This window comes from Fistularia commersonii, chromosome 11, assembly GCF_037954325.1.
Source record: "Fistularia commersonii isolate RoL2024-O1a breed Wild chromosome 11, RoL_Fcom_v1.0, whole genome shotgun sequence".
Taxonomy (NCBI): domain Eukaryota; kingdom Metazoa; phylum Chordata; class Actinopteri; order Syngnathiformes; family Fistulariidae; genus Fistularia; species Fistularia commersonii.
The window spans coordinates 18,926,229-18,937,754 of NC_141294.1; the positions used below are offsets into that span (position 1 = coordinate 18,926,229).

At 46.6% G+C, this 11,526-nt stretch overlaps 1 protein-coding gene across 1 annotated transcript; it reads left to right on the top strand.

Moving 5' to 3' along the window:
* The first annotated feature begins 641 nt into the window (after positions 1 to 641).
* casp2 (caspase 2, apoptosis-related cysteine peptidase) lies at positions 642 to 10,799 on the top strand. Its single transcript, XM_086155718.1, has 12 exons — positions 642 to 780; positions 4,009 to 4,159; positions 5,261 to 5,410; positions 5,506 to 5,568; positions 5,804 to 5,873; positions 6,144 to 6,235; positions 6,350 to 6,532; positions 6,831 to 6,959; positions 7,178 to 7,268; positions 7,437 to 7,601; positions 8,985 to 9,094; positions 9,246 to 10,799. The coding sequence occupies exons 2-12, from the start codon at positions 4,010 to 4,012 to the stop codon at positions 9,372 to 9,374; spliced, it is 1,332 nt and encodes a 443-aa protein (XP_086011844.1). The 5' UTR covers positions 642 to 780; position 4,009; the 3' UTR covers positions 9,375 to 10,799.
* Positions 10,800 to 11,526: the final 727 nt, after the last annotated feature.

The window sequence follows — 11,526 nt, forward strand, 5'->3', positions numbered from 1 at the left end:
GAAATAATCTGCTGCAGCTATTGTTATTTCTTTTATGAATATTGAAGCTATTATTGTCAGCTATTAGCAAGTTACCGTTGTTATTAGTAAGAGATCATTTGTGCCTTTCTCTTTCTGCCTGGACCAGTTGAGGCAGAAGGCCGCCCGCCAAGGTTTCTACACCAGTAAACAGCGTTTTTCTTCCTCCCTGCCCTTACCAAGTGCAGGCTTCTGAAAGGGGATTGTTGAGTTTCTGTGAACATTTTCAAAGAGCCCGATCTGGACCTGCTCTTTTCGAATAAAGTGACACTGTGCAAAGAAAAGCCGACTTGATGCACAAAAAGCTACTTGAAAAGCAGACATTTGGTCTCGAATGTGGGATTAAATCCGAGGATGGGCCTGTAATTTAAATCCCGCTTCCTCCCGGCGACTGTTAACCCTTGGAGCGCTTTCGGATCTCCTCATTTGCAGAAAATATTCAAATTCAAAAAAATCACTTGACTCCACTGCTGCTGTTATGGGTCCTCCTTCCGGAGGGCCGGGTTCACTTCTAAAACGCCGTCTGATTGGTAATACGCTACGCCAATTAATATAAAGCGCTTCTATTGGTCAGAAGTCACACATGCGCCGTTCCAGGCTTGCATGGCCGCTTTTTTTCATACCATCCACGGAAGTTGTGTTTTGGGGAGAAAGCTCAGTGCAATGTCGCCGTTTCGGTGACCGGAATACATAATTCATCTGGCATCGGTTCTACTCCGGGGTTCACTTTTTGTCGTTGCCAGGACGGAACCGAGGCCGCAGGTTGGTGCGGGGGAAAATGATATTTCGCTCACTTCTCGCGCAAAAGTGTGAGGGTGCTCGAAGTTTCGCTAGCTAGCTAGTTATCCCACCTAATGAAGTTAGCCGTCAGCCCTCGACAGGCAATTAGCGTTCCTATTTTTCTACATGGCGTCGCAGTCGTTCGAAACAAAAAAAAAAAAAAGTATTTGTTTTCGAGTTTATCGACTTGAACACACACCTGTGTGGGTCGGTTAGCATCTGCAAGCAATGCACCTATGTCCTGGAACGCTGCCTGGTTTTGCGCTCGTCGTCTTCGTGGAGTTCGTCATTATTGTTATATATATGTGTTAAACCACCGGAACCGTTGGTGAAATTTCAATATACTAATATTAATTTTTAATCGGTTCTGTTTGACGAGACTGTCAGAGGTTAACCCTTAAACCCAGGAGCAGAAACCACACTTATAACCAAGGAAATCCGGTGTGGCGCGTTTGTAAAAGTAGAGAAACAATAAACATGAATTGTAGTTGTGCAAGCATGTGGAGAAACGGAATCCGTGAGGCCGTCGCTGTGCAAATGTAATTTTGCCCCAATTAAAACGCATTTTCTAACCGGAGTAAAAATAGCTGAAAAGCATTATTTATACGTCTGTGAAGGTTCTCAGTCATCCAGGTCCCGGTCAATCTTCGTCCAGTTTTGTCATGGCAACTGGACATAGTTTTTATCGTCTTTAGCTTGACTTTTCTGTTTATCTTTTGCCACTTCTGGTCATGCGGTAGTAAATGCACTGCTCCAGCCTTCAGTCCATGATGGACCGGGACCAGCTCATTGGACCCAACGATCCTTGGAATCCTCTCGGACGAGAGGCGAAAACGTCTAGTTGCCACGATGAGATTTGACAAGGATTGGTTATTAATAATCCCTTTTGTAGACATCTTAATTTTAAAAAATATATCTATTACTTCTTCTTCTTTCGGCTTTTCCCGTCAGGGGTCGCCACAGCGAGTCAACTTTCTCCATCTAACCCTATTCTCTGTTTCTTCCTCTCTCACACCAACTACCTTCATATCCTCTCTCACTACGTCCATAAATCTTGTCTTTGGTCTTCCTCGAGACCTCTTGCCTGGCAGCTCCAATTCCAGCATCCGTCTACCAATATATTCACTATCCCTTCTCTGTACATGACCGAACCATCTCAGTCTGGCTTCTCTGACCTTCTCTCCAAAACATCGAACATGTGCCGTCCCTCTGATAGACTCATTCCTGATCCTATCCATCCTGGTCACTCCCAAAGAGAACCTCAACATCTTCATCTCTGCAACCTCTAGTTCTGCCTGCTGTCTTTTGGTCATTGTAACAGTTTCTAGTCCGTACATCATCGCTGGTCTCACCACTGTCTTGTACACCTTTACCTTTTATTCTGACCGATAGCCTTCTATCATATAGTCCCCCTGACACTTTTCTCCACCCATTCCAACCTGCTTGGACCGGTCTCTTCACCTCTTTTCCACACTCTCCGTTGCTCTGGACTGTTGACCCTAAGTACCTGAAATCCTCCAGCTTCTTGATCTCCACTCCCTGTAGCCTCACCGTTCCACCCGAGTTCCCCTCATTCACACACACATATATTCTGTCTTGCTGCGACTAACTCCATACTAGCATACCTCCACCTCTCTAGATTTTCCTCTACCTGTTTTCTGCTCTCACTACAGATCACAATGTCATCTGCAAACATCATGGTCCATGGGGATTCCTGTCTAACCTCATCTGTCAGCCTATCCATCACCATTGCGAACAAGAAGGGGCTCAGAGCTGATCCCTGATGGAGTCCCACCTTGAACTTCTCCGTTACCCCTACAGCACACCGCACCACTGTCTCACAGCTAGCATACATGTCCTGCACCAGTCTAACATGCTTCTCTGCCACTCCAGACTTCCTCATACAATACCAGAGCTCCTCTCTTGGCACCCTGTCATATGCCTTTTCTAGGTCTACAAAAACACAATGCAGCTCCCTCTGGCCTTCTCTGTACTTTTCTATTAGTATTCTCAACGCAAATACTGCATCTGTAGTACTCTATCTAGGCATAAAGCCATACTGCTGTTCACAGATGCTGACTTCTGCTCTCAGTCTAGTTTCCACTACTCTTTCCCATAACTTCATTGTATGGCTCCTCAACTTTATCCCTCTATAGTTGCCACAATTCTGCACATCCCCTTATTCTTAAAAATGGGCACCATCACACTTTGTCTCCAATCTTCAGGCATCTTCTCACTCTCTAAGATCCTGTCGAATAATCTAGTCAGAAAATCTACCGCTGCCTCTCCTCGACACTTCCACACCTCCACAGGTATATCATCAGGACCCACTGCCTTTCCACTCTTCATCCTCTTCAATGCCTTCCTCACGTCACTTTTACTAATTTTTGCAACTTTGTGGTCTACAATAGTCACCTCTTCTACCCTTGCCTCTCTTTCATTTTCCACATTCATCAGCTCTTCAAAGTACTCTTTCCATCTTCCTGTCACCCTTCTAGCATCTGTCAATACATTTCCGTCTCTGTCCTTAATCACCCGGACCTGTTGTACATCCTTTCCATCTTTATCTCTCTGTTTCGCCAACCTGTATAGATCATTCTCACCCTCCTTACTATCCAACCGAGCATACAAGTCATCATATCCATTACTGCTGGTCAGAATCATCTTCTCTTGGCAACTGGACTTGATTTTCTTCACTTGAAGGATTTTCGTAGAAGCCTCTCGGATGAGAGGCGAAACGTCTTCGATGGAAGAAGAATCTCCTCACACATATTACTATCGTCGTCCATATATTTGTGTCCAGTCACAATAAACAATACAGCATATTAATGTGCATCCAACAGAATCTGTATGTTTGCACATTCAAGAAATTTTGCTCCTATCTACACCTACTGATGTGAAGGTAAACGGCTCCATCATACACAATACTAAATACAAAGAGCAAGATAAACCAGTGATTAAAGTGCTCACAGAGGGAGCGCAGAGAGATAAAATATGGATAAGGATCTAAGGTTTTATTATTCACCGCAGGGATATGTTTCCCCCTGTTTTTAATAAAGTGCAATGTGGGAATCACACGTTGCCATAAATAGGAATTGTTTACTGTAAAATGAAGGAGGGAGATGGATGGTTTGTTCATGGACAGGAGAAAAGTGATTAATGTGGAGGCTTGAAGTAATGTGAGCCTGACATCTGCTTCCTGGTCCGCAGGATGCTACAGTGCGGGATGCTGGAGAAGGACCGGCAGAGTCTGAAGAGACACTCCGTGGTCCTCTGTCGGGAGATGGTGGTGGATGAGTTGCTCATCCAGATCCTGGTGGCAGACAACATCCTGACGGAGAGCATGTCCGAGAATATCATGGTATGTCGGTGATTTTCGACTAATCGTCTGTTGTCCGGGACTGCGTGGCAGATTTTTTCGCTAACATGTCTCGGATACACCATCAGCTGCCCATTAATCAGACGACTTGGAAAAAGTCATGGAAACTATCATCTCACACCTTCTGACATTTAAAGACTAGGCTGAGACTAAAACTAGATTCTTTCAGCAGTTTTTTTTTTTTCACCATGCAGTGTTTTCACCAAGACTTTGCAAAGCTTCTGCCATTTTACTCCATCACTTTTCCTCCTCCACTCCCTGCATGATACATCGGCAAATCGACATCGTCCAAGCCGGGCTGTTCTGCCCTCAGCTCCACCGTCCGCTCCTCTTTCTGGATGCTCCATCCCGAGAGGGGCATTCTTTCACATTCCCTGTTCATCCATACCACCAATAGATATCGTCTCTGCCACCATTACTGCTCTGCTGACTGCTTGTCTACCAGTTTTGTTTTTTCTTAGAGTTCATCTATTGGTTGTCGATTGTGTTATGTCACCGTTAAGCCTGAAAGACCTGTGATGCTATCAAACACGCTTGATCTTGTCATAAGCCCGAGACTAGGTGATCTTAAGCAGCTCAGATTACCAGTTTATACTTATCAACTGAGATGACGGGAGCCACTCGAGTTAATCTCTTAAGATTACCTTCCGACTTTCAGTTTTTAGTGCAACAGTGAAAATCCTTGCGTCTAAGCTGGGATTAGTTGAAGACCAAACACTAACAATTGTCGATGGGTAGGAATGGGTTGGCCGATCAACAGGCAACCAGTCTGGGTTAAACTCCGCCCTTTTCTTCCAAAGCCTGCTGGGATTGGCTCCAGCTCCCACCCACCTCACAACCAAGATAAGCAGTGTTGATAACAGATGACCTGAAATAATACTAAACATCAAATACATTTTGTTCATATTCATAAAGTTTTTTATTATACCACTGGTAATACCACATCATTTTCCTTCAAATATTCACAATCGGAAAAAAAATCTTCCCCGTAGTATTTTAAAGTAAAGTCAATGTTAGATTTATTGTCAACTTCTCCGCATGCACTGGACAAACAGAGGAATTGAGAACTGTTCTTCATTCCAGGCCGAGCCGACGTCCCACAAACGGAGCTGGCGCCTGCTACTGCTGCTGCCCAAGAGAGGCCCGCGGGCCTTCCCCAGCCTCTGCTCGGCCCTCAAAGACACCCAGCAGCAGCACCTGTTTGACCTGCTCACCCAGGACACACACCCAGAGGTGAGGAGACTCTCTCTCTTTCTCACAAACACACACACACACACACACACACTCCGGTCAGGTGCACTGCAACCCTGTGTTTCTGTGTTCACCAGATTGTTGGGCCCAGGGAAGATGGCAGACAAGGGAGGAAGCAGATGACGAAGACAAGGAAGGAGGTGAGCGGCGTTCCAGTGGCTCACAAAGTCAAAACACTTCCCGACCTGGCCACAGGGGGGCGCCACACCAAACAAGGATCCCTCCACCCAGAGGAGCCCCTTCTTTTAAATAGACTGTAGAAGAGTCGACAGTAGCGACGAGAATTTAAAAAAATGAAATAAAAAGATAATTGAAGAACAGTTGAAAAAGAGGTGGAAAAACGTGACATTAATGCTGGGATTTGCTGAATTCCAGAGTTTTTTGGACAGTTCCCTCCCATTCCCAGCCCAGGAGGATGCTTCCAGCAAAAGAGCTCGGATGCAGGGTGAGTTTTTAATGTGCCTGTGGAGACGCTCTGTGCAATTGGTCCCCCTCAGTTTATTCACATTAAAATTGAATGAAACAGATGAGTAGGATGCGTAAAACCCAGAGGTTTCATTAAGATTTTAAGTTTGTTTTCAAGGTTAAGCACTGCCTCTTGCTTCAGCGACAGTTGATATTGGCTCCGGGTCTGCCAGGGAGTTGCGTGACCCAGATGCCGGAACACGGGCACTTATGATGTGCTCTTTTTATTTTGTTTTTGTCTCTTTTCCAGAGTCAATGGAGTTCAGTCTGGATGCAGACAGTCCTAACAGCCCCCCTGTGATCCCCTGCTCACATGACTTCTACCTCTCCCATGAGCAGCAGGTGAGATACTGCTAGCACACTAGCGGTGTGACACCTGGCCTTGGGGATGTTTCCTCCACTGCCCCAGCAAGGCTGGACCCACTTCCCTAAACAGCCGCCTGTTGTCCGCTCCAGTCTTACAGAATGAACTCCTCGCCCCGCGGCTACGCCTTGGTGATCAGCAACGTGACGTTCGACCCCTGCTCCGCGCCCGACCTTGACACCAGGAAGGGAGGAGAGGTGGATGACGAGGTCCTCAGGAAGGTCTTCACTGAGCTGGACTACCTCGTTTCTGTCCATAGAGACCTCACCGCTCAGGTAAGCAGCTGGGGGTTGCTGGGCATTGTTGTCCTTTCTCTCTGTCGGAATCCGCTGTCTTCAGTTCATGTGGAAAGTGTGTTAGCTAACTGCTGCTGCGCTCCGTCACGCAGCCCGGCAGACGTTCTTCTTGATACCTTGACCGTCCACAAGGAACCACAGAAGGAATCATTGATCTATCTAATTGCCGGCTTTGGAGCCAGAGTATCTTGACACTCGCGCGTGCATGTCATTTGCGAAGCCTGGACTTTGTTTCCTTATAAACAGTCCTTCTCCTGTTTCGCCCTACCACTGGCAGGATATGAGAGCCTGCATTGACAACTTCCGCCGGCAGCCGGACCTCCGGACCGTGGACAGCAGCGTGGTGTGTTTACTGTCCCATGGGGTGGAGGGAGCAGTGTATGGCACCGACGGACAGCTGCTGCAGGTGTGTGTGTGTGTGTGTGTGTGTGTGTGTGTGTGTGTGTGTGTGTGTGTGTGTGTGTGTGTGTGTGTGTGTGTGTGTGTGTGTGTGTGTGTGTGTGTGTGTGTGTGTGTGTGTGTGTGTGTGTGTGTGTGTGTGTGTGTGTGTGTGTGTGTGTGTGTGTGTGTGTATTATCATTCCCTCGAGTAGCTTAACTCTCCTCTAATCCCCCCTCCCCCCAGCTGGAGTGGGTCTTCAAGGCCTTTGACAACGCACACTGTCCTCTGCTACAGAACAAACCTAAGATGTTCTTCATCCAGGCCTGCAGGGGAGGTAAAGACCCTCAGACTCGCAGCAGCCGCACATACACACACAAGCTGCACTATATCCATCATTTCGGCAAACTCTTAGCAACACAAGGAACTGGTGGACCCTCATTGGATTTTGAGTTTTGACATGACAGTTGGTGTGATGGCGCTGACCCTAGGGCTTGTCTTCCAGAGGAGCTGGACTGCGGCGTGGAGCAGATCGACGGGCCAGGGAGGACCTGCTCCCCCAGCTGCGAGCAAAGGGATGCCGCTCGCGAAGGCCAGGGAGACACCGCCCACTCCCGCATCAAACTGCCGCAGCGCTCCGACATGATCTGCGGCTTTGCATCTCTCAAAGGTCGGTGGATTTGGGGGTGTGCATGTGGGTTTTGGTTCCAGGCATCGGAATTGCCCCTTGTCGCAAACGTCGGCAACATCGGCAAACAACATCAGAAGTCAAATCTAATTCTACCGTATTTTCCGCACTATAAGGCGCAACTAAAAGCCTTTAATCTTGTCAAAAACCGACAGTGCGCCTTATAATCTGGTGCACCTTATATATGGATCAATATTGAGCTGCAAGAGGTCTTGCAACTACAGGATGTAGCCGCTGACTCCATTTTTCTCCTGTAGAAGAAGTAGCGCACTGTGCATGCTGGCATATATGACTGCGCACGCGTTGCCTAAGTAGCGCAAAACGGTAAAAACGGTAAAGGGGAATTCCAGTCCCACACCCCTTGTGTGTGTATAAACACCCCAAAATGGCACCTTTCAAGAAACACGCTTATGACGCAGGGTTTAAACTCAAGGCGATTAGTCACACAATAGAACACCGGGATAGAGCAGCAGCGAGAAAATTCAATATTAACCAATAAATGGTACGGAAGTGGAGGAAGCAACAAGATGACTGTGCCAAGTAAAGAAGACTAAACAGAGTTTCCGAGGAAACAAAGCGAGATGGCCATAGTTTGGAGGACAAACTTGAACAGTGGGTTGTTGAACAGAGAGCAGCAAGTAGAAGCGTCTCTACTGTCACTATTCGAATGAAGGCAACAGCCCTAGCTAGCGACATGAACATCAATGAATTTAGAGGCGGTTCCTCTTGGTGTTTTTGTTTTATGAAACGCTTTGAGCTGTGACAAATTGAGTTGGAAATACATTGTTTCCAATGAAGGCGACGCAAATACCGGTAAGAGCTACCGGTACGTACGGTACCGTATTGTGAATGCACTAATTTGTTTTGGGAGTGAACGGAGTTGTCAAAACATTGATATGTATCCTATTGATAAAGTTTGACTGACTTGACTGTTTTGTTGACATTACCTTTAACGCTGCTCCATTTTGTGGATGCATAATGCAACCCCAACCAATACTGTAGCTTCTATTATATGCGCCTTAAAATGCGGTGCACTTTACATATGAATTTTTTTTTAAATAGGCCATCCATTGAAGGTGTGCCTTATAATCCGGTGCACCTTATGGTGCGGAAAATACGGTACTTGTTTGTCCTTTTTAAAAGATTCTTACTTTCTCATGGATGGGTCTTCTGAGGTGAATTTTATCCGTAGCCGTAGGTGTAAATGATTGGCTGCCTCTGTCTGTGGCCCGTGATTGACGCGGGACCCTGTGATTGACAGGAAACCCTATGATTGACGGGTGACCCATACTAGTAACATCTGGAATGACAACATCTGAATGAATGAATGACTCTTTTCCTGTCTCCATCTTGCTCTCCCTTCAGGCACGGCAGCCATGAGGAACACCAAGAAGGGCTCCTGGTTCATCCAGGACCTGGACGCTACTCTCCGCCTCCACGCCCGAGACACACACCTCGCTGACATCCTAGTCCAGGTAGGTCCCGGTTTGTCCAATAAACGCCCTCTAGCTGCTCCAGACATTTTTTTTTCAATTCCAATCCAAAGGAATGTATCAATCCAGCTATGAGTAGTGATTTTCTCGGCCGAGGAAGCCCTCTGACGTTACCCAATGCTGGGCTCTCCAGGTCAACCGGCGGATTAAGGAGCGGGAGGGCCACGCCCCCGGGACCCCCCACCACCGCTGCAAGGAGATGTCTGAATACACCAGCTCGCTCTGCAAGGACCTCTACCTTTTCCCCAAGTACCAGCCCTAGTACTGAAAAACACATGCACTCAAACACCTGTTGTCCATAACACAACCTCACTGCCACACACTCACAACATTCCAACCCCCTCAAACACTGTTATGACACATTCACAAAGACGGGCAGCATCTTACAGCGTACAAGCCGCTGTGTGCATTTGTGTGTGTGTGTGTGTGTATGCGTGCGTGTGTGTGTGCGTGCGCGTGTGTGTGTGCGTGTGTGCGCGCGTGTGTGCATTGGTGCCAGTCGGAGGGGTTCACCCGTCCAAACTATGTCATTTTGCTTCGCTGCCCGGCAACAGGACTCATTTTAAAAATGTATTTTATTACACAGATCTATTTTTTTGCCTTTTTTTTTATTGTACAAACTTTGGTATTTATAGGGATATTTTTTATTTTATTTTTTTTTAAGCCCCTCCAACATTTGTACCTTTGCCTGTTTCAACCTGTCATCACGCTCTGTATTTACCGTGATAACAACAAGGGGGCAGCATTGACCACAACGGGTTCTCTGCAGAGGGGCACCGAGGTGGGGAGGGGGGCGATAACGTTTCACCAGCGTCTTTACCCGTGTGTAAATAATGCCGCACGCAGGCCTGAGGAGCATGTGCGTGCGCACACACACACTCACACGGCTGAAGTTTCAGTCAGAGCAGCTTTTTCCCCTCCTCACTTTTTGACTCGCGACAAGAAAAGACGCCTCCAGCATTACAATTTGTTTTTTTATTTCTTTTACACAGTTTTCTTTCACATCTGCCCCTCTGAGCCGTAACGCCTGCCAGCAGGGCGGTGAAGGCGTGCCACGCTGCGACTGGAGGTCACGCACCTACGAACTCTGACCTTCACGCTTGCTCTTGACACCTAATCATGTTGCTCCCTGTGCGGGGAGCCACACACTGTACACGCTGTTTCTGAGCGTGTGTGTGCGTGTGTGTATGTGCGCACGCATGCATGTGCATGTTGGTCTTTACTGTATGCTATACAGTAACCTGATGGTCCTTTTGTCTTCCTGAAATAATCTGCAGCTTCACGGACGTTCATGTATTAGATACCTTTATGACAGTGTTGGTATTTCTAAAGTGTAATGGAACACATGCGCGTGCACTGAACACACACACATGCACACACAGAGAAATCCACATCTCAAGGCTGTTTCCTGGAAAAGCAACTTGAGTTTGGTTACAACAGTGTTGTAGAGCAGAAAACACGATGTACCCCTCTGAGAGCGCTCCAGGATTATCTTATCTTAACTTTATCCGGATCTATTATGGACGTAGCCTTAAAAAAACATTTTGATATCATGTGTCAGTCTATATTTTGTGTGTTTATCTTATTTTCATTTTTATGAAAGATGTTTTTGAAGAGACTGGAAGATTATCTTGAATTTTGTAAGATTAAAGAAAAATGTTTTTTTTTTTTCCTTTTAAGAACCCCCTCCCCGATTACAAGAAAGCTTTGGATTTGGTATACATAGTGATTTGCAAATCCCATTTTGCCTATTTTCAACTGAATGTAGGGTATTCCATGTTCAAACTGAAACACCCAGAAAGCGTCTAAAACCTATTAGCCCAGTTTGAAGGATGGGAGGCGTATTGTTGGACTTTCCTTTTACTTTGTCTTCACGCCACACTTTGATAAATGGAGCAAATAATAATGTATCCTTTATTAATTCCTCGTGGCGAAATTCATTCTCTGCAATAAACCCATCATGGATGAACCATGAGCAGTAGGCTTCCATCCACCAGCACCAGGGGAGCAGTTAGGGTTTTAGTTTCTTGGGCAAGAACACTTGGGCACACTCGGAGGAGCTGGGAATCCAACCGGGAATGTTTGGTTCCAAAGACGATTGACTACCTCCTTCGCCACGCCACCCCTAAATCATCCGAACTATATCAGTAACCTCTGAAGGGAAAAGCCGAAAGGAAGAGAAGCGAAGGGCTAACAAGAACGCTAACATGTGTTTTTGCCCAGTAACAGAAAAGCAATCATAAAATCCGGCTTTGGTTGTTTTTTTATTTCCATACAGGTTCTAGACCAGGGGTCGGGCAAACTACGGCCCGCGGGCCACATCCGGCCCGTCGGTCTTTATAATCCGGCCCGCCTAAGATTGGAACAAAATTAATACTTGATGTGAATGATTGAATGATTAGACCAATGAATGT

Coding starts and splice junctions, on each gene's coding strand:
- casp2 (XM_086155718.1), top strand. CDS start 4,010: ATGCTACAGTGCGGGATGCTGGAGAAGGACCGGCAGAGTCTGAAGAGA. Junction 5,874..6,143: donor CAAAAGAGCTCGGATGCAGG/GTGAGTTTTTAA, acceptor TCTCTTTTCCAG/AGTCAATGGAGTTCAGTCTG. Junction 6,533..6,830: donor ATAGAGACCTCACCGCTCAG/GTAAGCAGCTGG, acceptor TACCACTGGCAG/GATATGAGAGCCTGCATTGA.